The 25709-nt window shown below is 39.3% G+C and overlaps 1 protein-coding gene across 2 annotated transcripts in view; it reads right to left on the reverse strand.

Annotated features, from left to right (window-relative positions):
• stab1 (stabilin 1) overlaps positions 1 to 25709 on the reverse strand; it is a 273869-nt gene that overhangs the window by 89832 nt on the left and 158328 nt on the right. For both annotated transcript variants that reach the window (XM_043707873.1, XM_043707874.1), the window contains 7 exons: positions 17671 to 17799; positions 15614 to 15670; positions 14391 to 14498; positions 11266 to 11461; positions 8827 to 8922; positions 2577 to 2622; positions 2081 to 2160 (listed from right to left, as the gene is read on the reverse strand). In XM_043707873.1, coding sequence (XP_043563808.1) covers positions 2081 to 2160; positions 2577 to 2622; positions 8827 to 8922; positions 11266 to 11461; positions 14391 to 14498; positions 15614 to 15670; positions 17671 to 17799 — 712 coding nt within the window. The remainder of the gene's footprint in view (positions 1 to 2080; positions 2161 to 2576; positions 2623 to 8826; positions 8923 to 11265; positions 11462 to 14390; positions 14499 to 15613; positions 15671 to 17670; positions 17800 to 25709) is intronic.

The following is a 25709-nucleotide window of genomic DNA, read 5'->3' on the forward strand; positions in this document are numbered from 1 at the left end:
CCCACCCCACTCCGGCCTATCACCCTCACCTTGACCTCCTTCCACCCATCGCATTTCCAACGCCCCTCCCCCAAGTCCCTCCTCCCTACCTTTTATCTTAGCCTGCTGGACACACTTTCCTCATTCCTGAAGAAGGGCTTATGCCCGAAACGTCGATTCTCCTGTTCCTTGGATGCTGCCTGACCTGCAGCGCTTTTCCAGCAACACATTTTCAGCTCTGATCTCCAGCATCTGAGGTCCTCACTTTCTCCTTTCCAAATACATGCACATCCTGTCCCTCAGGATTCACTACAACAACTTGCCCACCACCGACATCAGGCTCACTGGTCTATAGTTCCCTGGCTTGTCCTTACTACCTTTTATAAATAGTGGCACCACGTTAGCCAACCTCCAGTCTTCCGGCACCTCACCTGTGACTATTGTTGATACAAATATTTCAGTAAGAGGCCCAGAAATCATTTCCCTAGCTTCCCACAGAGTTCTAGGGTACACCTGATCAGGTCCTGGGGATTTATCCACTTTTAAAGACATCCAGCACTTTCTCCTCTGTAATCTGGACATTTTTCAAGATGTCATCATCTATTTCTCTACATTCTATATCTTCCATGTCCTTTTCCACGGTAAACACTGATGCAAAATACTCGTTTAGTATCTGCCCCATCTCCTGCGGCTCCGCACAAAGGCCACCTTGCTGATCTTTGAGGGGCCCTATTCTCTCCCTAGTTACCCTTTTGTCCTTAATGTATTTATAAAAACTCTTTGGATGCTCCTTAACTCTACTTGCCAAAGCTATCTCATGTCCCCTTTTTGCCCTCCTGATTTCTTCCTTAAGTATACTTCTACTGCCCTTATACTCTTCCAAGGATTCACTCGATCTATCCTATCTATACCTGACACATACTTCCTTCTTTTTCTTAACTAAGCCCTCAATTTCTTTCGTCATCCAGCATTCCCTATACCTACCAGCCTTTCCTTTCACCCTAACAGGAATATACTTTCTCTGGACTCCTGTTATCTCATTTCTGAAGGTCTCCCATTTTCCAGCTGTCCCTTTACCTGCTAACATCTGCACCCAATCAGCTTTTGAAATTTCTTGCCTAATTGGCCTTCCTCCAATTTAGAACTGCAACCTTTAGATCTGGTCTACCCTCTTCCATCACTATTTTGAAACTAATAGAATTATGGTCATTGGCCCCAAAGTCGATTGGTTTCTGTATGCTTTTGTTGTTAGGTAAATAAGGCTGAGTGTTTTGACCCTTCAAAATCTTCCCTGCATGTGTTTGTCTCAGATTGAATCATGACAAAACTGAACAACAATCAGAGTGAAGAATAGTCACACTGGACACAAAATTCTGTTTTTCTCTCTCCACAGATGCCTGCTGATTTTCTCCAGTATCTTGTGTTAGTTTCCGTTTATGAGGGGAGTTTGGGACAATCACACAAGAAAACTCAAACAGCTTCATGGAGAGAAACCCTCTGTCATTTTCATTATGTTTCACACTCAGTCAAAATATGGGAAGATTCAGCCCTCAGACTGGAGGCACCTGTAGCCAGTCCCAGGGAGCAGAGGAATTGTGCAGAGGATGTTAAAACATCCTGAATAATTCCTGCATAGGTCCTTATGCTGGTATTTCCATAGTGTCACCAAGGTGCATCTTCAATCACATAATAATCTGGAGACCAGAAGACTTGTCCCACTGACTTTTAAAGATACTTTTATCTATGAATACACACAGCTGATAATGCCAGTAGAATTTTAGGACCAGACTGTGCTTGAACACTAAACTTCCTGCTGTATTGTAACCTCACAACTATTTATCCCCCTCAACAACATCACTAAAATAGATCATCTGGTCATCTTTGCACTGCTGTTTATAGGATCTCACCAAGTGCAAGCTGGCTGCTGCTTTTACTTCAGAGCAACAGTGACTACACTCTAAAAAGTATTTAATTGGTTGCAAAGAGCTGAGGTTATGAAAGGTGCTATTAAGTTTAAAACATTTTTCAGACACATTTTCCTTGTTTGAATTTATACAAGGGACAATGACTTTCCCTGTGACAGCGGGTTGCGTGGTCATACCTGAGCAGTATGTTCCATTTCCAGTATAGCCAGCAGAACAGATGCAGGAGGCCAGAGAGTCAGGTGATCCTGGAAGGCAACTGGAACAAAGAGGCACTCAGCTTGATTTTTTTTTTAAAAAGTTGACAGTTTTCACATGTTACTTTATTTATTGGTTTCCATCATTGATTGGAATTTATTTTATCAAAGCATTTTTATTATGTTTCCATGATTCTGTACCAGGACATCCACTCTGTGTGGTAGGTACCTAAGAAATAAAACCCATAACATGCCTAGAGGTTTTGTCCAAAACATGCTGTGATGCAAACATTATAGGAATATTACCTCACTGTTGCCTCCATAAAGAATCAATATCTGCATGAAACTTAATATTAACATCTAAACTTGAGCCCCCACTCCAACTTGCAAAAGAAGAAAAACACTGGAAGAGTAGTTACTTCATTCATTCCAACAGCCAAGCTCTAAGAAAATTCAAAGTGAACTTTGTTTCACTTACTTAGCATTGGGATGGCAAGTGCCATTGCAGTAATCATTTACAATTCCTGAAAAAGAAAAATACGGAGGCATTAAGTCATAATTCATTTTCCATTTGGAATGCGAGGAGAAATTTATTGAACTGCATATTAACCTGATTGTTCTTTCAAAGTGTCACAAATTCTGTTTGATAGGAATGTAGTCTGGAATTTTAGATTTTCTTTCAGCAATAAAGAGAATAGGAAAAGCATTCATGTTTCATATTGCTGACAAACTCTAAGGATTATATGTCTATGGATTAATGTAGGGCTTTCCCAGTAAGGAACACAGTCTGTTATGAGGGAGAATTCACCGAAGTCAGACAGATGCTGAGTGACTACACCTAGGAATTTCGTTTAAAGTGGAGAATTCACTGGTAAATCTTTTTCAAGTCCAATTTGAGAGTAAAAATCAGATTCAGACCCAGAATCAGCAGCCTTTCAGTAAATTAAAATAGCCAATTAAATAGACGGTTGCCTGATAGTCACAGTATTCTCTTGCCTGAATGGAGGTGCTGATTACTACAGCAGGAAGTAAAGCTAAAAGGTGACTCATCAAACCTCCTGAAAGCAAGGAGTTTTTTTTAAAGTTGTATTGTCAACACTGAATGTGAGAGCAACTTCGGCTGAGTGAGATAAAGGCCAGGTGAGTATTTCTAGTAATATCATCCAAAGTGGGAATTCACTGCACAGGGAGAAAAAGGTTATTGCAAGAAGTCTCCAGATTGAAAGGTAAGCAAGAGAAGTTTAAAAAGCATAGATTGAGAGATTCGCCTGAAAATGATACCACAACATGACAAGTACAAGAAAAGCAGCTGACTGGTAATCAACTTGGTAAATATTTCTAGTCTTTCAAGTAAAAATTAGGTATTTAGTCGGTGCTTGAATCTCTAGCCTTTGTTCTCTTTTTCTTAAAACTAGCTTGTTAAGTACAAATGGGCAGAGAAATCAGGAGCTGAGTGAACAGTATAATAGGGATTAATATTGTGATTTGCAACCATGAGTATGAGCATCAAATACTGTTGCTTGCCCCTTGTCAGAGTGGAGAAATCTCCTCAGGGCTAGAAGGGTATTGGAGGGAAGGAACCTAATAGTAATCCATGTTGGAACTAATGACATTGATCGGACTATAAAGGAAGTTCTGCCAAACATATGGGAGCTAAATTAATAAGCAAAATGCCCAACGTAATAATAAAAGGATTGTTACCCAGGACACCTGAACTACTACACAATAAATAATGTCATGGAGTTAAATGCATGGCTCAAGGTGATAGGCCTCACCTGAACCATGCTGGGACCAATGCTCTAGTGAATGGAGACTGGAGTCTAAACTAAATAGAAGGGTGGGTTCTGGAGAAGGGGTAGGCTCACAATCCTAAAGGATTTGGGCGGCACGGTGGCACAGTGGTTAGCACTGCTGCCTCACAGCGCCAGAGACCCGGGTTCAATTCCTGCCTCAGGCGACTGTGTGGAGTTTGCACGTTCTCCCCATGTCTGCGTGGGTTTCCTCCGGGTGCTCCGGTTTCCTCCCACAGTCCAAAGATGTGCAGATCAGGTGAATTGGCCATGCTAAATGGCCCGTAGTGTTAGGTAAGGGGTAAATGTAGGGGTATGGGTGGGTTGCGCTTCGGCGGGTCGGTGTGGACTTGTAAAGTAATCTAATCTAATCTAAAATATGACAACATTGCAGGGCAGCTATTTAAGTAATGATATTGTGATAACCTCAATAAGGCCCATGGGGACAGACTATCCTCAACCTTGGGTGAGCCCCAAACCACAGAGCCAAGTCCTCAGTGGATAATATTCATGACTCTTGTTTGCTTCCAAGGAAGGGTGATTGAAGTAGGAGTCGCTAGGTTCCAGAACTGGATGTGAAATTTCTCCACAATATAGTGAGAATCAAGAATGTCCATGCTCCACCTGTGGTTGTAGAGTTTGCCCCAGACAAGGCTACTAAAACAAGTGAAACACATACTGTCCAAATCAAAGAGTAAAGCCACCTCAAGACAGGGTTTTGCAAATACATCAGCCCAACGAATTGATAAAATTGTCTCACTGCTTCCAAATTGGCCCCAAATTAAAAAAAACTCCAGGTAAATGGCCATCCCCTGGAATGAAGGCAGACACAGTTGCTACTGTATTTATTGCTGGGGAGCAAACCTTTAGGAAACTCCAATGAGGCATCTTGCCTACAAGCAGGTGAGTTACCAAGGCTAGATTGGTCACATACACTAGGAGTTTTTGTATATTATTGGGACCACTGTAACCTGAGTTACACATGGACAAGAGTCTCCCCTTATTTGTTGTGCAAGAACCAGGTCCCAACCTTTTGGAAAGGGACTGGCCAGAGAAACTCCACCTGGATTGGCAACAGATCTTTAAATGGATACTGGTGACCGATGTGAAGTCATTGGGAAGTATCTCAAAGTGTTGCAAGAGAGTCTCAGGAAGATAAAAAGTGCTGGGGCCAAGATCCATATAGACCCAGAGGCCCGATCTAAATACTTAAAGACACAGCAGGTCCCCTATGTTTGCTGCCAAAGTAAAGGCCAAATTGGAATGGCTAGAGAAATTTGGCAACATGCAGCAGTGAAATTTGCTGCATGGGTCCCCATTTTAAATCTGAGGACTCAGTCAGTCTCTGTGGGGATTATATGTTGAAGATCAACAGAATGTCTGCCTAGACAGATACCCTATGTCATGCACAGAAGACTTGTATGTGATGCTGGCTGATGGAGTGAGGGGGTCACATATTTTCCTACTTGAATATGAGCCACACCCACCTCCAACTGGAGATAAGGTGTCACCCAGGAAGTACATCTTACAAATACTGTATGAGCAATCACTTGTCTTTTGGGATGTTTTTGGCTGGTGCCATTTTCAAAGGGTGATGGAGAACATCGATCAATGGGTACTCAGAATGCAGTCTATCTGGATGATGCTTTAATCTAAGGAGCTACTGAAAAGAAGCTTTTAGATAGTTTACAGGAGGTTTTGTGGTGTTTCTCTGCAACTTGCATCAGCTAAAAAAGGAGAAATGTGTGTTCCAGGTAAACCTCAGGTACAGGGTTGAGAAGGATAGATTACACACTGTGAAGGGGAAGGCCATAAAAAAAGAGCTTAGGTTTCAAGGAACACAGAGTTGAAGTCTTTCCCAGGTTCATAAATTACTGACAAATTCATACTAAATCTGGTGGCTCTGCTAGTACCCCTTTATGCTCTGCTTAAAAAAAAGGTCAGAAATGGTTGTGGCAAATGCTAAAAGAGAAAGCCTTTGCAAATGTCAAACAACCACTGTTGATAAATATATTAGCTCATTATGACCCCTGAGATCACTCATTGTAACCAGTGACACCTCCCCCTATGGGATAGGGGTGGTATTATCACATCATTGGAACAATGGGACAGAAATCCAATTACATGTGCACCATAAATTTTGGCTGACGCAGAAAGGAAGTATGTCCAGATTGAAAAAGAAAACCTGGCCGTGGTATTGGCAGGGAAAATGTTTCACCAGTATGTCTATGGTCAGCAGTTCATCACAGTAACTGATCACAAAGTTTGTATACTCCTGAACATGTAGTATTTAATATTTACCCAGCTTTGATCTCCTTGCAAACCCAAGTCTTTGTAATGGTTACAAGTTCATATCCATTAATCACAATTTATGCCATTAATTTATTATTTCTGAATATTAACTTTTGAAAGAGGAGACAGAATGGAAAGGGTAGTGGGTTAGTTTTGTTAGTACAAGATGAAAAAAGCACAATAGTAAGAAATGATCCTGGACTGGAAGATGTAGAATCCATATGGGTGGAGATAAGGAATAGCAAAGGCAAGACCCCTCTGGTGCAAGTGGTCCATAGACCTCCTAACATTGGCTATACTGTAGGTCAGATAATAATCTAGGAGATAGTGAAGTATGTAAAAAAGGCAGTACATTAATCACAGGTGATGTTAATCTTCACTTAGATTCAACTAGAAAACAATTACTCTGGGTCTGTAATGAGGCAGATTTAATAAATGATCTCAGAATAAAAGATACTTTGGAAAAAACAAACAGGGACTAGAATATGACAGAATTTAACATTCATAGAAACAGGAGGGGGTCATTCAGCCCCTCAACCCTGCTCCACCACTCAATAAGATCATGGCTGACCTGTGGCCAAACTCCATTTGCCTGCCTTAGGCCCATATCCCTTGGTATCCTTGCTTATTGAAAATTTGTCTATCTCAGATTTAAATTTAACAATTGAATTAGCATCAATTGTCATTTGAAGAAAAGTGTTCCAAACTTCCACTAATCTTTGCACGAAGAAGTGCTTTCTAACATCTCTCCTGAATGGCCTCACCCAAATTCTTAGAATATGCCCCTGGTTCTAGAATCTTCAACTGTGGAAATAGTTTATTATCTATCCTGTCTTTCCCCATTAAAATCCTGAAGACCTCGATTAGATCATCCCTTAACCTTCTAAATTCTAGTGAATAAAAGCCTAGTTTGTCTAAGATCTCCTCATAACATAACCCCTGAAGTTAGGGTGTCATCCATGTAAGACTTTGTTGAACTCTCTCCATGATCAAGCATTCTTCCTAAAGTGTGCTACCCAGATCTGCTCACAGTACTCCAAGTGGGATCTCTAATGAGATCTGTATAAATGTGGCATAACACCTGCATCCTTACACTCCAGCTGTTTAGATATGAAAGCCAGCATTTTATTAGCCTTCTTGACTATTTTTTGCACCTGTTCATGGTATTTTAAAGAACTATGCAGCTGAACCCCCAAATCTCACTGTATTTAAATTTGTGCCTTCTAAAAACATCCCCTGATCTATCCTTTTTTGGTCTGAAATGGCTAACCTCACACTTGCATACATTAAAAGCTATGTGCTAGATTCACCTAATCTATCAATGTCCTGTTACAACCTTATGCTGTTGTCAACACTTAATACAATGCTGCCCAATTTTGCATTTTCAGCAAATTTAGATAGTTGACTTTTTATGATGTTAACCAAATCATTAATGAACATTGTGAATAACTGAGGCCCCACCAGAGATCCCTGGATGCCATCACTCGTCACACTCTGCCAATTATGAGTTTTAATCAATATTCCAACTTAACAAAGTAAATATGGAGGATTTGTTTCCCTATGCAGAAGAGTCCAGGACCATATTCCCGGAGTGAGGGATCACCTGTTTAAAACAGAGATGAGGAGGAATTTTCTCCGCTCAATGGATCTGAGAGTCTGTGGATTATCTGACCGGCTATCATCTCATTGAAAGGTGAAATGGGTTCAATGGTCCAAAGGGGCTGCTTATGCTCCTAAGCTTTATGATCTTACAGTTTATCATTTTAAGTAGGGTTAAAGTGCTGCAAACTAATAACTTTCTGAAAAAAAATCAAATCTGTAGGTTTTACAAATGTAATAAGCATAATCGCAAACATCAGCACAATAGATGTAACAGTGAATAGTTCACTATGGAAATGAGTTAATCACTGAGTAGAATCTCTGTAGTAATTAAACTTTGACCCGTAGAGAAACAAAACATTTCAGGGAAAGATCACAACAGAAGATTCTAGTAAGCCAAGATAAATGCAGCCCAAGAGAGTGTGAGGTCACAGACGGTTCAAAGAAAAAGGTAACAAATGGTTACAAGTATTAAAAGTAACAAGTTGCTAGAAAAGCGCAGCAGGTCAGGCAGTATCCAAGGAGCAGGAGAATCGATGTTTCGGGCATGAGCCCTTCTTCAGGTCGTCGATTCTCCTGTTCCTTGGATGCTGCCTGACCTGCTGCGCTTTTCCAGCAACACATTTTCAGCTCTGATCTCCAGCATCTGCAGTCCTCACTTTCTCTTAAAAGTAACAAGTGTCATAGATATTACATATCCAGCATCAAGTGCATTTAGGTCCAAAATATAAGCTCACAATCGGCAGTGAAAATGACGGTGATCATCCTTAGTCTCATTGTCAGGCATCAAAGCAAACGTGAGTCATACAACAATCAGAATCACAACAAGCCAACAAACAATTATATCACATTTTTTGTCAACATGTCCAAGAAAGCATTATTCCTTTCAGATAAGATTATATTATTATTAGACTAGATTACATTGATAGCATTTTATCTGTATTTTATAGATTCTAAAAATGTATAACAATGTATACTTAGAAACTAGAATATATATATCACACACACTTGTTTAGATTTAACATTTAAAATATATGTTTCACTTACCAACATCACAATTAATGCCTCTCCAACCCTTGAAGCAGTTACAAGTTCCGTCACCATTAAGTCCATCATTACACTTCCCATTTACACACAGGCATTCTAAATCCATACAAATAAACACACTGTTAAATAATTGTACAATGGTAAAACAAAGAAAGCTAACATCCTGAACATCTATGCTGTTAGAAGAGGCAATGAACTGTCATCGGACCTTTTCTCTCAGAAACAGAGAAAAGCATTTGGGCAAGTCATCATCTGAATCGCTGACATATCTCCCAGCAATTCTTTAAAGAAAGCTATAAATTGGCAAAACCAAAATGATTTTAAGATCACCAAAAAAAGTTCATAAAGGAAGAGAACTGGTGAACACACAGGAGACAGACAATCAGAAAGAATGGATCTTTTTCAGGTTGGAAAAGGGTAATGGGTAAAGTGCCACAAGGATCAGTCCTAGGCACTCACTCACTTATTAACTATATTAATGACTTAGAGGAGGGGGCAGAGTGCAATATATCCAAATCTACTTAAAGAATCTTCAAGAAGATTTAGATAGATTGAGTGAATGGGCAAAACATAGCAGATGGAGTTTAACGCAGGGCAGTGTGAGGTCCCGGACTTTTGTAGAAAAATAATACTCAGATTTGTGATTCTAAATGGAGAGAGACTGAAAAATGCACACCTAGGGATCTGTGTGTTCTTATTCATGAAACACAAAAAGTTAGCAATGTAGGTGCAGTAGCTAATTAAGAATGCAAATGTAATTTTGGCCTTTATTTGCTAGGGTGGTGGAGTTTAAAAATAGGGAAGTCTGTTACAACTGAACAAGGGGTCTGTGCTGCCATATCTGGAGTATGGTGTACAGTTTTGATGCCTGTATTTAAGAAAAAGTGTATTGACATTGGAGACAGTTTAAGACAGATTCATTCGGTTGATTCCTGGAATGAAGAGTTGATGCATCAAGAACAGCTAAACAGATTCAGCCTTTACTCATCTGAGTTGAAAATAATGATAGATGCTTTTTTTGAAATATGCAAGATTCTGAGGGAGCTTGACAGGGTAGATGTTGAGAAGGTGTTTCCACTAATGGGTGAATCTTGAACTAGGGGACATAGTTACAGAATAAAGAGAAATTCATTTAAAACTGAGATGTAGCAGAATTCCTTCTCCCAGAGAATAGAAAATGTGTGAAATTATCTGTCTCAGACTCCTTGAGGCTAGATCACTGCAAGTTTCTAGTGGAAGTTGATGGGTTTTTGAAATACTGGAGAGTTGAAGACCACAATGAGCTGGCATGAAAGAGGAATTGAGGCCTAGGGCAGATCAGCCATGATCATATAGAATGGCAGGGCAGGCCTGAGGGCTGAATGGCCTCCTGCTATTTCTTATTTCTATTGTCCAATGTCAGCACAACTTACCAGTTTATGTAAAACAAATGCCATGCGTACATTGGAAAAGCACTCCTCTACAGTGGTAAAATATTACCACCATATAAGATATTATCACTTTTAAAATTTGGATTATTTAAAAAGAGGCTGATGGATTATGGCTTCAATTCTGTGAAAGCTTTTTTTAAAAAAAGATCAAAAAATCATTTGGAACGGTGACAAATACAGCTTTTTCAAGGAAGTATGGGTTTAAGTCCCTAGAAAAATACTAATAGTGATAAATGTTTAAGCTGCTGAATTTATGACAGACAGAGAAAATAGACAAGGAGTCAACTAGTTTAGCTGTGACTTCTGTTGTGAAGGAATTTAGTTTGTGAAGTCTCCAATGTGTGACAATTTCTCAAGAAGCTTTCAAATTTTCAGAATCAAAAGTACATTTAAGCCATTGGACTGAAAGGATTGGAAATAAGTATTAAATATGTATTAGGTTGACCAAAATGAAAACTGAAATGAGTCAGAGAATGCAATAAGTTAAAGAGTTGAAATAGGAGTGATATTTCTGTGAGATTGAGTAACTGCAATGGATATTGGTGGGATGGAAGTTGAAACCTTGCCTTGTTGTTTATGTTTAAATCTTTCTAAACTATGTGATGCATATACATTCTTTTGTGTAATAAATAGCATTTTGTGTTCTTATAATATTGTGTTAAGTGTTTTCCAATGGACACCATGGCCTTGTCTAACAATGAGCTGATAAGCAACATGAAAACATTTTTAACTGTTCAAATTTCTAGACCAAAGCTTCAAAACAAAATAACAGCATGACTGAAACAATGAAAAAAATTAATATTTGAATTTCTGTGAAACGTTCAGGGTGACAATGTGTCATGTTACCTATATTGATAATAGAATTAACTGTTAGTTCAGGAATAGCATAATACTGAGATATATATATATATTTTAAGCATTACATCAATAGATACATGTCATGAAATCTATAATTTTGGATCTTGTACCAATCTATTCATTGTTTGTTTATTATGTATATTATCCATACCCAGTTCACAAGACGGTCCATATCTGCCAGCCTCACAAGATTCACAGGCAGTCCCTTGAAATCCTTCATGACACAGACACTCTCCAGTTCCGTTGATATCGTCCTGACAAATACCAAAATTGGAGCACCAAGAATCTGGTTTCCCAGGGCACATCTGACACATTGGTCCAAAATATCCAAAACAGCATTTTAAAGTCTAAAACAACCAAAAGTAGTAATGAGACAGAAGTGTCAGGTAAAAAGTCTACAGTCAGATCATACATTGAATCTTCCATTTTTGAAGGATAACTGAAAGCTTTCCCATAAAATATTGCATTTATTTGCATGCGTGAAGCTACACTAGTGGAACTAAAATCGAACTTAGCAAACAGCCTATGAGCATTTTGTTTATTGCATTCAAAATATTTTTGTGATTTCTTAAGTCTATTTTCTGCAGTACTTGTCATATTTTAAAGCCAGAAAAGTGGAGAAAACTGTTACCATCTGTCAAATGGTACTATGTGAACATAACAAGCACTTCCACAGTTGACATAACAGGCATGTCTGATAAGATACTTATTTTCTATGGAAAAGAAAGCCCCGTACACATTCAGTAGATTTCCAATGAATTTATGGTTAGGAAATAGACATTGTGCAATGTAAATTGGTTTGTTTTCCCTTTGCTTCACACTTATGATAGTGGTTCAATTCACCATCCTGAATGTATCAATTTTACAAAGGGAACAAGAATCTCAAAATATACCTTCAGCTTCTGGGAATTCCAGTCAACCACAGTCTCAATTACCTCTGTTGTGAGAGTATTTGGCATTTATTGCCCTCTATTAGTTCTCTTGCTTAGAGCAGAATATCAAAACAAAATGTTCTGCCATGTCCATGTAATGTTTATTAGCTAGATCTGATGCCTTTTTTGCTGCAATTTTAAAGTGTGTGGCAAAGAAATGGCAGGATTTCAACAATATGAACACAACCACTTCCTAAACAAGTTTATAATATATTAAGAAAATAAAATGGAATTTGATATTGTACTGTCTTACCAAAACATGGAAACAATATCTGAATAGCCAAACTGAATGCACTCTCGACGTTGTCTAAGGCATCCAAGTATTCTTCAGTAGTCAAAAAATAAAAAATAGAGTAGGACTAAGCTGCAAAGACTGGAAGGGTTAACAACCAATTCCCATTACACGAGGTTATTTGAAGTGAGTTGGGGGTGTGCTTTGCCTTTTAACTGCTATACCATTGAAACTTAAATGATTGATGTTGGTGCATACTAATGATAAATGACAGCCTTGTCATCAGGACAATTCTCAAAAATACCAATTTAAGGGGAAAATATTGCACAGGAGGAGATTGCCAATTGGTAGGCAAGTGAACTCTGATTAGTCAAGGCATTGCCATGGAGAATGCATCAATTAATGATGATTGACAATTAACTGCCAGGCTTTGATAATAAATTTAAACCAGACAGATTGACACTGATTGTAGTAAGAATTACATTAACAATCGATTTAGCATTATCAGTGGAGCTCAAAATGTGGCTCACTTATACTTTCTTGAAGCTAATATATTCACATGCAGGGCTCTGTCCTCAGGAATTGCACCTTTTCAATTAAAGTAGCGCATTTTAGGCAACACCTTGACCAATTAACGCAATTATTGGGTGTTAGAGATTAATTTAGTTTCTCTGTGAATGGGTGCCAAGGGTAAATCCTTGTTTTTTTTCTTCCCCCAATGGGAAGTGAAGTGGCTGCTGATGGGTAGTGGAAGGAGAGCAATTAGGAACTATAGTGATATGCGATAGGCTTGATCGATCCCCTGTTTATTCTGTCATCATTTTGGTATGGACTTATATTCTTGATTGGACATTCACTACAACCCAATTTCAAAATTAAGCATGGGATTTCTAATCAACTGGCGGGGGAATGACGATGATCAACTCAGGTTTTTATTCTTGCTGCTATTGGGTCGTGACCATTGAGTCTTTGCACATACACATTGATTAAGGAGAGAATCGGACTTCAGCATGTTTCTGAGTGAAATAGTCAATTGACACTGAAATGTCAGAAATTAAAAGACCTCTAAAAATGGGAGGCAGAACCTTAATGCATAAGTCCTACCTACATTTCCGACAGACCTAATTGTTGCTGGTGGGGAAAGGGGGCAGGGTGTGAAACAGGATAAAGGGAATATTAACTCAGCAGGCTATTTGAATTTAATGTTGTGTTAAAACAAGTCACAATTCGGCCGATGAAAGGTCTGTACAAATGGCGATTTGTAGATTTTTTTTAAATCCCAGGTTTTTTTTAAACTTTAAAAATCAACAAACTGTCAATTTAATGTAAAATAAAAAACTCTGTTACACTGCTTTCATTGATAGGTTATCTAGCGCAGGTTAGAAAAAAAAACAAGGACCTAGCTTGTACAGCTGCAATGAGGCTTACACAGAGGCCAGAATTTCATGCCCTTCACCATAATGAGTTTATTGGAGGGGTGTAGTTAATCTGGCAGGATAGTGGCAGGATCCACTACCCGACCACCACTGCAGTAATTAAGTCTATTGTTGAAAGCCTTGTAGTCATCATTCCTGCCCACCGCCAGCTCAGGCTCATAATTGGGCAAATAATGGCCACTGAAGGGTCTTATTCTGTGGTCACAGGCAGTCATCCAGTCCGAAATAAAGGTCCCATCATGCAGGAACCCTTAAAAGCAAATCTTTAAGATTATTTTTGGGTTCACAGGAGTTTTTTTGAGGGTGGGGAAGAGAAAAGAGGAAGTCCCTGGTTTAGACAAGCCATATCAATTGACACAGCATTGGGAAGAGCAGATGCCAATGAGAGTTAATCTTTTCCTTCCTTGAAACTTTCCTCCACGTCAGCCATCCCTCTGATTGGCTAGCAGGACTCAACAGGTGGGACTTGGAAGTCTCCTCTGGTTCTTGAAAGCCTAATGCTGCCCAGTTAAATGCCTAATTGAGACTTAACTCGACAGTTCTTCCCTAGGAGAAGACCCCATTAAATACTGCATAGAGAATTTATACTTGCATGGCCAGTGCCTCAAGACAATAGTAGAAAACCTGGGGAGATGAGAAAGAAATCTTGCAGTTAATAGGTAGGAAATAAACTTACTATGGTTTCTTTTACACAGCTGGGCTTGCAGCCAAGAAGTTCCGCATCTTTGTCATTTTGAAATTCTTTATAAAAGCAGGTCTCTGTTCTAATTTGACCAGCAAATTCCTATGCAAAAGAAAACACTACAAAATTACATATTTTATTAAATCATGAACATTTTTCAGTTAACAATACTGTATCTAAATAATACTCAAAATGCTCAATAATCCTTAACCTTGTTACAAGCCCTTGCTTTTGGCATTACACAAAGTAAGTACTTATACACCCAAAAACAAATTGCCATTCTTGGCCTCTTTCTGAGTTCCATAGTCACAGCTATTCACTCCATGATTGATATAACTGTCACCTTATTGAGTACTATCTAGAGGATGTGCTGCGGGATTTATCAAGACTTTAGGTTGGTAGCATGTCTACATTGCATTTACAACAGCTTTCAACTCAGAAGAATGACTTGGTGCATGGTTCATAAAGGTGGACCAAGATCCACTGGGCTCCAAAGTGAAAAAGATATGATTTATTAAGCTTCAAACTTTTGATGCTCTATTTGGAGTTCAGAGTATTTGATGGAATATAAAGAAAGAAGTAGGTGAGAAAGATGGAAATGTGAGCTACAGAATGTAATAAAGTAGAATTGGAAAGTTAACCCATTTAAAAAAAAAGTCACATGTACACTGTTTAAACCATTAAGAAGCCAAAATGACCAGATCTATCAACATTCCAAGGATCTAATGCTAACTAAACCATCAGCTTCACATCATCCATTTGTATAATTAGAATTTTTAAATTGCACTACTATTTTAACTTTTTTTCTAGACTATCATTCTAAATGTTTATCATTTAAAATGGACCAATGACACCCACCATCTCATTTTAATAGTAACTTGGACCTCAAATATAAAAATTTGAGACTTATAGACACTCCTACTTACTTGCCTTATCTACCCAAGTTTTCTGCTTTTTGGCTATGTCACTGGATGACTCACAAACCAGAAATAAGATGTTTCTTACAAACAAAGGAAATACTGGATTCCATTTACATTTCAGGTTTCTGCCAGTAAGACTATTCACTGAGAGCATTATATGTCTTCAGCAATGAATCGCTGTTGAAAAGTTGGAATTAGTATCTTTCAGAGTTAAACTGCGCACAGGACAAACTGTGTAAAGTGATCATAATGGAAAACAGCAGTAAAACGAAAGATGGCATCAGAATTTTGACTTACCATTGCGATTGTCCCTTGAGGACAGATGGGATTATCATCGCAGCTGCCACATACTCCCTTAGAAAGAAAAATATTAACTCAGACTTTTATTCTGTTCACGTTGGCATGTGATTGGACATATGATATAGCTGAGCCACTTTGCCAAGAATATTACTTTTAGCCATGTTTCTCTTGAGTTCAGATGAAAATAGCCCAATTAAAATATTTGTACAATAAAAATATTGAATCATTCACTCAGTAATTCAAATTAAGGGGAATGAATATAAAATGCTTGATAAAATGTTTGTGATTAGAATAGTTAGGCAAGCCTTTAGCTCACTCAAATCCAATAACAAGCGCAGAGTTAAATTTGGGCCTTACACAGCTTTTGAGATTTTTTCTAGAGAATGCAGAGTTTGTGATTTTCATGAAAACGAATTTAAAAATATCAGGATCACTGAATCCTGAATTAAAGTATATACTTAAATTTCTGTGGATCAGGGAATTTTTAATCAATAACAGCAGAGAGAATCATTGGGCTGAATCTTTTTTTTGCTAAGTCCAAATTGCAATAGGTTTTTTGTCACTGTGAGGCCTTAATGGGTTTTCTCATTATATCTTGCCAAACTTGCCTCATTAATTACTTACCATGCTCTTATGGTGTCACTTATGTCTGATTTTTTTTAGATTAGATTACTTACAGTGCGGAAACAGGCCCTTCGGCCCAACAAGTCTACACCGACCCGCCAAAGAGCAACCCACCCATGCCCATTCCCTTACTTTTACCCCTGCCCCTAACACTATGGGTAATTTAGCATGGCCAATTCACCTAACCTGCACATTTTTTGGACTGTGGGAGGAAACCGGAGCACCCAGAGGGAACCCACGCAGACACGGGGAGAATGTGCAAACTCTACACAGTCGCCTGAGGTGAGAATTAAACCCAGGTCTCTGGCGCTGTGAGGCAGCAGTGCTAACCACTGTGCCACCGTGCCGCCCACCTTATCCAGAACAACTTGCCACTCAGTGGATATCGCAGAATTCATATCCCCTGAGCCCACACCATCTTTTAAAGCATCCAGACAAACATGGTCAGTCCGTAACTACCCTGCATGGTCCCTGTCATTGGCCCTGAACATGATGGACAGGAGTAAATTGGTGGGCAGGACCTTGGAGTCTCATTGGATAGGGTGGTGCTGACCTGGGACTTCTTTTTCCACCAGTGAAGGTCATGACATCAGATCAGATCAGACCAGACCAATCTGAGATTCACCTGGGTTAAAGCACTTCTCAGCCATCTGGGGAGTACCCAGTGCAGTGGGATGAAGGTCAATGTCCTTTTCAACTCTGCCAAAATAAAACCACCATCTTCTCTCCATTACCTCACATTCACTTCATCACTGCTACTGTATCCACCTCCCAAAAAATGCCTTACCACTTTTAATATTGCCCACAACTTCTTCCCTCACTTGCTCTCCCCCCACCCAAACCTTGGCACTACTAACTCTACATGCTATCTGTGTGGCCTACTCACTCGTTTAGGACTCCTCTCACATGCACCAACAGTGGAAGCTATGTTGCCCACTTTCATCTCCTGTAACAACTGCCTCTCCCTTTCAGGAGAGAAACAGCTTACATTAGGGCAGAGAGAGTCAAGACAGGTGGTGTGCAGGCATCATTCAGCTCCTCATCTTGAGGAGAGGAACCTGACTCTGACCACGTCGAGCAGGACCTGGACCGGTATCGAAGTCTGCCTTTGACTTACTGTCAAAGCTGTGAACAAAAGCTATGTCCCCTGACGGCTGAAGCCTGCTAACAACTATAACAAGCTTCCTGGCTTTGTGTCAAACAGCAAAACAGAACAGCAATAACACAACCATGGTATTAGCCGAACATAAGCCAAAGCACAAAAAGGCAAGATTCTTTCAGTTGCTGTAAAAAAAATTAAAATAAACAGGGAACAGCACTGGTTGCCAGTTTAACAAACATTTCATAGCCTGATAAACTGTTAATCGAAGCCAAAAGACACTTGCCATATCTGGTCTATCCACATACATACGCTAACATTTTATACGTACCTCTACAATTACAGTGTTATTGATGTCACATCTATTCTTCTGCATTTGAAGAACTTGACTTGTTCCCAACAAGATTCCATTTCTCGTCTCATTGTGAAAACCATTTAATGTAACGTCATTTACAAAAATCTGGAAAAATAATTGCAGTTTACATCTTAATAATAATTGCAGAAAATGAATGCTTTTACACCTTGTAATATACTTGTAATGATATGGCAATTACACCTTTTTATAAATCATAGGACTATACAACCTTTCATGTAGATGAGGAAGAGGTTATCATTTAGTGAGGAGGTATCTGAGAAAAGCAGTATGCCCCAAAGATGCATGATTCTCTGAGGGAAAAAGGTTCCCCTCATCTCTAACCTAAATGGGTGACTTCTAACTTTAAGACAATGCCTCCTAGTTCTAGAGTCAACCATATGAGGAAATATCCTTTTCACATCTACCGTCTTTAACCATTTGGGACCTTACACACTTCAAATCAAGTTCCCACACACTTTCAGCTCCACTGGAAACAAAAACCAGAGGAATTGCAGATGCTGTAAATCAGAAACAAAAATAGAAATAGTTGGAAAAGCTCAGTAGGTCTAGTAGCATCTGTGCAGAAAAATCAGAGTTAACATTTCAGGTGGTCTGAGGAAGGGTCATTGGACGTGAAACCTTAACCTTGACTTTTCTTCACAGATGCTGCCAGACCTGCTGAGCTCTTCCAGCAACTTTTGTTTTTGTTCCAGTAGAAATAAGCCCAGCCTATACAACCTATCATCATAAGATGATCCAATCATTCTCAGTATCAATCTAGTCATCATTCATTAAGCCATCTCCTACATATTTCCAACCTCCCTTCAAAAAGGAGGCTAAAACTGCGTACAGTACTTAAGATATGGTTTCAATAGACAGCATGCATAATTGAAGCTTCCTTATTTTTATGTTAAATTCTTCTTACATTAAAGCATAGCATTCCATTAGCTTTCTTGATTATAGACTGTACCTGTATACTAACCTTTAATGACTCATGCACAGGATAACTGAGATCCCTCAGAATTCCGCAGTCATTCTCCACTTAACAAATGCTTTTTTTTATTCTTCCTGCTATCGTGAACAATTACACAATTTCCCAAATTATACTGTAACTGCTGAACACTTTTCTCATCCTAATGTCTATCTGCAAATTCCTTATATTATCTTAACAACACACTTTTCTACTTGTGTGTCTCATATGATTTTAGCTCCCCTCATCTAACCCATTGATGTAAATCGTGAAAGATTGATGTCCCAGGACAAACCTCTGCAGGACTATGTTCTTCACGTCCTTTAATCAGACAAAGACAAATGTATGCATACTTTGTTTTCTACCAGTCAGGAAATCTTGTTTCCAGGCTAATATGTCATCTCTTACACCATAAACATTCATTTTCTGTAATAACCTTGGATGTGGCACCACCTCAAATAACCTCTGGAAATCCAAGTGTAATATGTCTAGAAGCTACTCAACTGTAACAAGCTACTGCAAAACATTCCCTTCCCAAGATCAATGTTGTGTATCCGCAGCAGTTCAAGGCAGTGGTTCACCACCAACTGCTCAAGATTAATTAGGGACAGCCATCAAATGCTGGCCTCGCCACATCACAACACATGAATAGATAAGAAAATAAAAAAAGGATAAAACCATATCAAACATTCAACACTGGTCAAGTCATTGCGTTTAAACAGGACAAAGGCAGATGCAGGCACATTCAACCTTATTCTCCTAACACCGTAGGACTTATGCCAAAATTGGCAAAAGTGACCTGCAGACCAGCTCAGGCACAACCTTATACTTGGAGAACTGTACCTATCAATATTCAAGACTAGTCCATCTCCTGACAGATTTTAAACAATGTAGTCAAGGGAGGTAAGGCAGGAATGTTAAGAGGACACAACCAGATCAGCTATGATCTTATTGAATGGTAGAGCAGGCTCGGGAGCTGAATATTATACTCTTTCTCCAAATTCTTTCACCTGATGTTTCACTGTATCATTAATAGGATAGATTCCACTCAAGGTGGCATCAAGGTATGATTAAAATAGACTCCAGACCCCATGAAGTCTCATGGCATCTGATCAAACAAAGACTAAGCCCATCTATTTACTGCTAGCTCTCAGTTGATGAATCAAATAATCTTATTGAAAGTCCCAAGGAAGAAGCACTGAGGGTAGCAGGGTTGAGTTTACTCTGGGTCAAGACTTTAATATCAGTGAGTGCATCTCAGTATCATTATTGACTGGTCAAATTCTGAAATACTTTATTGTCACAGTACATCTGTGGTCAGTGATGAGAAAGCAAGGATTAAGAAACTTATTTGGTCTCATCCTCATCTGTCTAACTTTTGCAGGTGTACCTGCCATGTCAGTATTAGGAAGAGTGATCAGCACACAGTCCTCATGGACTCCAATGGCTGTTGAAACGATACTGTGTGATATGACCCCATTCTTATTTTGCTCAGTGTGAAGCTGGCCGATATATTAATATCTCCTGATCATTTGAAGAAAGTAGCCACCAAGGCAAAGACAAGAGTCAACCTGGTTCAAACAATGGGATAGTTGTAATATGAATTGTAAACCAGAGTCTCATACTATAGGTTCAAATCCCACTATGGCGGGGATGGAATATAAACCAGTCTCAACAACAGTGATCATTGATTGCTATAAAAACCTACCTGGCCTAACAAATATCCTTAAGGGAAGAACTCCTGCCATTCTATTCCTGTCTGGCCAAACTGGGACTCAAGACCTACAGTGATCTGGTTGATTCTTAACTACCCTCTGAAATGGCCCAGCAAATGTGATGATGTTGCTCCTTTAACAAGATTGGGTTGTCCTTGCTTTTCCTCAAAAGTGTTTTATGAGATACAGGTTCCAAAATGTCTGGCTTGACCTACTTGAAGACGTTTTCAAGTATAAAAATGAAACACTTGTATAATGAAAGGGGAGCGGCCAGTTCTCCCAGCTCCGCTTTTCTCTGGTTTGGTTTGGTTTGGGTTTTAGCAGTCTCACTGTTCACAGCAAGCAGTCAGTCCATATTAAGGCTGCTGGTTAAAGAAACAGCTACATGGAAGAAGGTGCTCCATGCTGAATCTCTCTGCTATCTCTCTCTTGTAAGACCCTGTATTTGATTTTACCTTAAGTGCCAAGGGACTGTTGCAGAAATTTGGAACAGCATCATTAAGCCGTGATAGTCTGTTGGGTTTTCAGATAAGTTATTCTGTATTCTGTTCTCTTTTGTTTGTGTTTCATCCGGCAATCGTGCAAATAAATTCTGTTTTGTTTAAACTAAGTGGTTGTGCCAGCTGCATCACTCCTGTAACATCCACTCAATACTTGCTTAAAACAACTAGCAAAATTAGTGCCCTGGCTACTTTCTTGAAATGTTTTGAGGGGGACTGGCTTGGTCCATAACACAGACTACTCAGGGTGGGCAACAAATGATGGCTTTGCCAATGACACCCACCTTCCTTGGAAGAATAAAAATTAAAGAAATTAATGAGTATTCTGTCTTAATATCAACGCTTTAGACATCAGACTGGGTCTGTGCACTCTGTAGCTGAGTAACATACCTCAATACGGGAATGGAGTCAGAAGCAGTCACATTCAACTTGTTAACTGAGCACTGCAATGTGAATATTTTGATTGAATCCTCAAATTAGTCTCTCTCATTCTGGCTGCCTCTTTCTCATGCTTTTGATGTGCTGCTACACAGGAAGTTCAAGAAATCGAGTAAAACAAAGTTCCCCTTCCACCAGGACCTCAGGGAGACAGAGAACATCTTTCTAAAGTTGTCAACGTCCCAACTTCACACTGTAGATGCCATTAATTGTGTTATGTAGTACCACTAGACCTGGCCAAGAATTCCGTAAAACAATAAATTTATTAATTTAAAAAGTTGCACATCAGTATGGTTGACACTGAATGACTTGTTGAAATAACTTAGCAAATCACTGCCTTGTAACAAATAAAATTCTAGAAGAAGGCCTATGTTTTTTCTGGGTATCTAGAGATGGAGAATATATTCATATCTTGCCAGTGAATTGCACATTATTGGTAATGAATAAAGGATGAAAAATTGAAATGGCATCAGCTTTAAATGTCTGCAGCAGTTCAACAACTAAAAACAATCTCCACAGCAACACAACTAAAATGTTACTTTTAGATTGTCATCTGTGCACACTTAAGGGAGCTGATTGAGCACTTTAAGACGGCCACATACAGCCTCTTGAGAAAGCAGCTGCAAGGATAAACCTAACCTCCTTCATGTAAAAGAACAGCTGTGTTCTCCTTTGGGGTTCAACATCTGTGAACAAACCAAAAAATGCACATGTCGGGGACACAAAAATGCATGTAAATGGCCTTAACCGGAAAGGATAAAGGGCTAACAGGCTTTAGTGTAATCTCCTACCCAATGAGAACACACTTCTCATTATAGGAGACCAAATGTCCAATGCATATAGTTTTATCCAGATATAATGCATTATAGCATTAAAAGTTAAACTGTGTCACAGCTTACAATCAAAACAGCTGGAGAGAAACAAGGCGAAAGGAAGCATTAAATTGTAAGGAGGATGAAATTTGTTTTATAGGTCATGAGTGTACTAAATATGAATTAATTTGGATCTATCTTATGATTAGTGGACTATTAGCACATTTTAATCAAATTCCTCCAGGATCCAAACCATAATATACAAATTTCCTTGGCTCATTAAGAGCCTAATGAGTGCCAATTACAGATTAACACAAAACATTTATCTGTTTGACTTCTCGGCCAGATCATATTAATGATACCAGCTCTTAAAGTTGCATCCAGGTCATGGAGAAACTGGCAGAGCTCCAACAGCAACCTAACATGGGATATCCTTAACAGCAGGTTTTAGTCCATGCAGTAGGACTGAGATATCATAAAGATTTCTTTAGTACAGATGAGTGAGGAGAGGATAAGGCCAAAGATATGGGAATCGTTATGAGATTTCATAGTGGAGTGGAACAAGTCAGCTGCACACCAGACAGAAGACACTGTGGAAAGTGGTTCTTTAGGGTAAATAGGTTACCAGACTCAAGTTTCAGCTGCAGTTAAAAAGAACGAACAAAATGGCATTCCAGCCACGATGAAGACCAATCGGGGGCTAAGTTACAGTCGAGACATGGAAGGGAGAAGGATTTGCAGAAACCAAGGAATTTGATAATTGCTAGCTATGCATGGTAAAACAATTTGGAATTTGCCAAGTTTCACAAGCAATTCCAGACAAGGAAATCAGAATGCCAACTTGGCAGGTTTGAACTGTATAAAAAGCAGCCCAGGAAACCCCTAATTCAAGCAGCAACTCAGAGACTAACAACTGTGAAGAGGTACCCTACGTCAGGAGGAATGATGTAGACACTGAGAAGAGTTCCAGCCTGGCCAGCTGCTAACTCTCTCTGGTAATAATGTTTGGGGTTAGATATAGAATCTAGGGTAGCAAAGGACAGTGGTTGAGATATCCCTAACAGTTAAAAGGCATGTATCTTTTACTTAAGTATTTAATTAATTAATTAAGTTTTATACAGTTCTCAGAATCACCACTATGTATATACTATTGTCTCACATAGATGGGCAACAGCGATATTTGACAAAAGTGGGAAAAGAAGTCCACAAATGTAGAAGTCAAGAATCACAAGGATCTACTATTGCTCCAGACACTATCCCTGTTACGAAAAGATCTGTCTCAATCTCACCAAGAAGCAAAGTAGGCAGATGTTATGTCTTGCCAAAAAAGACATCATCTTCTAGGGTAGTGTCTTGGAATCAAGGATGATTTTCTTCTAGTGTGGAGAGTCCTACAAGGATGATTTATTTCTAGAGTGGAGAGTCCTAAAGTCACTCAACAGTCCAATGCTGGATCTGCAGACCCTGCCACGTTCACCAGGTTGTGTTCGATCAAGCAATTGAGTGGAATGCTCAGGTTCACACACTTCCTGAGCTTGATCCCCTGCCACCTCAGCTTCTTGGGTTTCCTAAAGCTCAGCCGTACACCCGTCAAGCATTGACAGTCTACATCCCTCCTGCATACTTCGCTTTATTTTCCCTGAACATGTCGAACAGAGGGTAATGTAATTAGCATCCTGCTTTTCCAACACAGTCCTGGAAGTTCTGATAGATGACTGCAATTTCTGCTCATGGACAGTGCCCCAAGATCTTGGTGGCTGGTGGATGAGCAAGTGATGTACTGGAGTCACCAGATTACTTGCTGTGCCTACCAGTTTGGGAATTGTCACGGTCTAGTTTCCGTGCTTTGGGTGACAGAATGGTAAATAGCAAATCAATATGGCGAGATGACATAATGATGAGGATGTAGATGCTGCTACTAGGTGCAATTAGGCCTTTCACTGCTCCCTGGTAAGAATGTCACCTCACTGATCAACACTGATTGGAAAATTTGCTCTCAATGGCAGGAATCTCCTCACTGTGCTCTCTCAACCTTCTCACCAATAGCCACATCATTCAGGAGCTGGGCAGATTCTGCCCTATGTGTCAGAAAAATATTTGAAGAACTGGAACACAGCGAGGCAGATTTTGATGCACTCGAATCATCATTCCCATGTTTGTACTTCATCAGGGTTTGCACGACAAAACTGCCTGAGCATGATGACAAAGAAAAATTGTACATCTCAGAGAGACACCGGAAGAAACGTTTACTTATTGATTAAAAATGAGCAACAAGAAGACACAGGGGAAGTATGAGACAATAACCAAACAAAAAGGACGTGGATTCTCAGGAGACATTCAAGGACAAACCTCTGAAGTTCACACACAGTAGTTCACTCCTTTGGATCAATCTCAATGAACTTGATTTTGTGGATGGTGAGGGTTTTTACCTCACCAACTGATACCATCTATTCCTCAAGTATCTAATGCTCCAAGGTTCTGCAAAATTAAGGATGGTGGGAGTCACCTTCAAGTGGTCATTAATTAAGGGTTTCAGCGAGGGTAAGGATGGGGATGTGAGGTGGTCCAGATGATGCACATTTTACCATAAACTTTTTCCAGATAGGTCAGGACAGGCAGGAAGGCAGAGGGAAGGCCACCTGAAGAATCTTACAGGAGCCAACATCCTGCAGACTGATTAGTGAGGACTGTAACATTTAGTGCCTTAAGCACGAGTTGAGTATTCTTTGCACGTATTGAAACACCATTACTCATCAGCACTATTTATGTGGAAAATATTTATATTAAAGATAAACTATTTCATTCAAAAGGTTAAAATAATATGTCTTTCTTCCAACAACAGTGAAATATTTGTGTATTTAACATTAGTGTAATGTGACATTGTGTCCAACCCATGTCACAAACTAATACTCTGTTATAGTTCAACGTCACCACAATAGAAACCTGGAGGCAGTAAACATTGTGAAAATTTGCTTACAATTCAATTTGTTGCATCCTGCAATTTCAGAGATCTCAATATATTGCTGTACTTTAATATCTTTTGGAGGCCTGTTTGCTTTTGAGGTTTTAACTATCACTTGTTATAGCCAAATGCAAACAAAGACTTGGTAGCAGCTTATGATGTGGTGGTGTGGTTTGTTGTTGAATCATAGAACTATATAGCATAGAAGGAGGCCATACTGCCTCCACAGTGCCTTTGCTGGCTCTCCAAATGAGCTACCAATTAATCCCATTTTCCTATGCATTCCTTTCACCCTGCTAATCTTTTCCTTTACAAATTTGAGAGTTGTGTCCTGCAAGCTATCGAACCCAGTGGACAAATTATTGAAAACACCAAACCTGGAAAGTAAGGGCATGAAAATCACAGACTTTCTGTTAGTATTTTGCTATACAAATATATGGTAGGGTTAACAAATTGAAGATAGGTATTTTCTTAAAAACAAAATACTGCGGAGGTTGGAAATCTGAACAGGAGCCAATTTGGACTTGAAACGCTCACTGCTTCTCTCTCCACAGATGCTGCCAGAGCTGCTGAGCTCTGTTTTTATACTTTTTTTTGTAGGCTTAACAGAGTTCCTCA

Source organism: Chiloscyllium plagiosum, chromosome 18 (assembly GCF_004010195.1).
Source record: "Chiloscyllium plagiosum isolate BGI_BamShark_2017 chromosome 18, ASM401019v2, whole genome shotgun sequence".
Lineage (NCBI taxonomy): Eukaryota > Metazoa > Chordata > Chondrichthyes > Orectolobiformes > Hemiscylliidae > Chiloscyllium > Chiloscyllium plagiosum.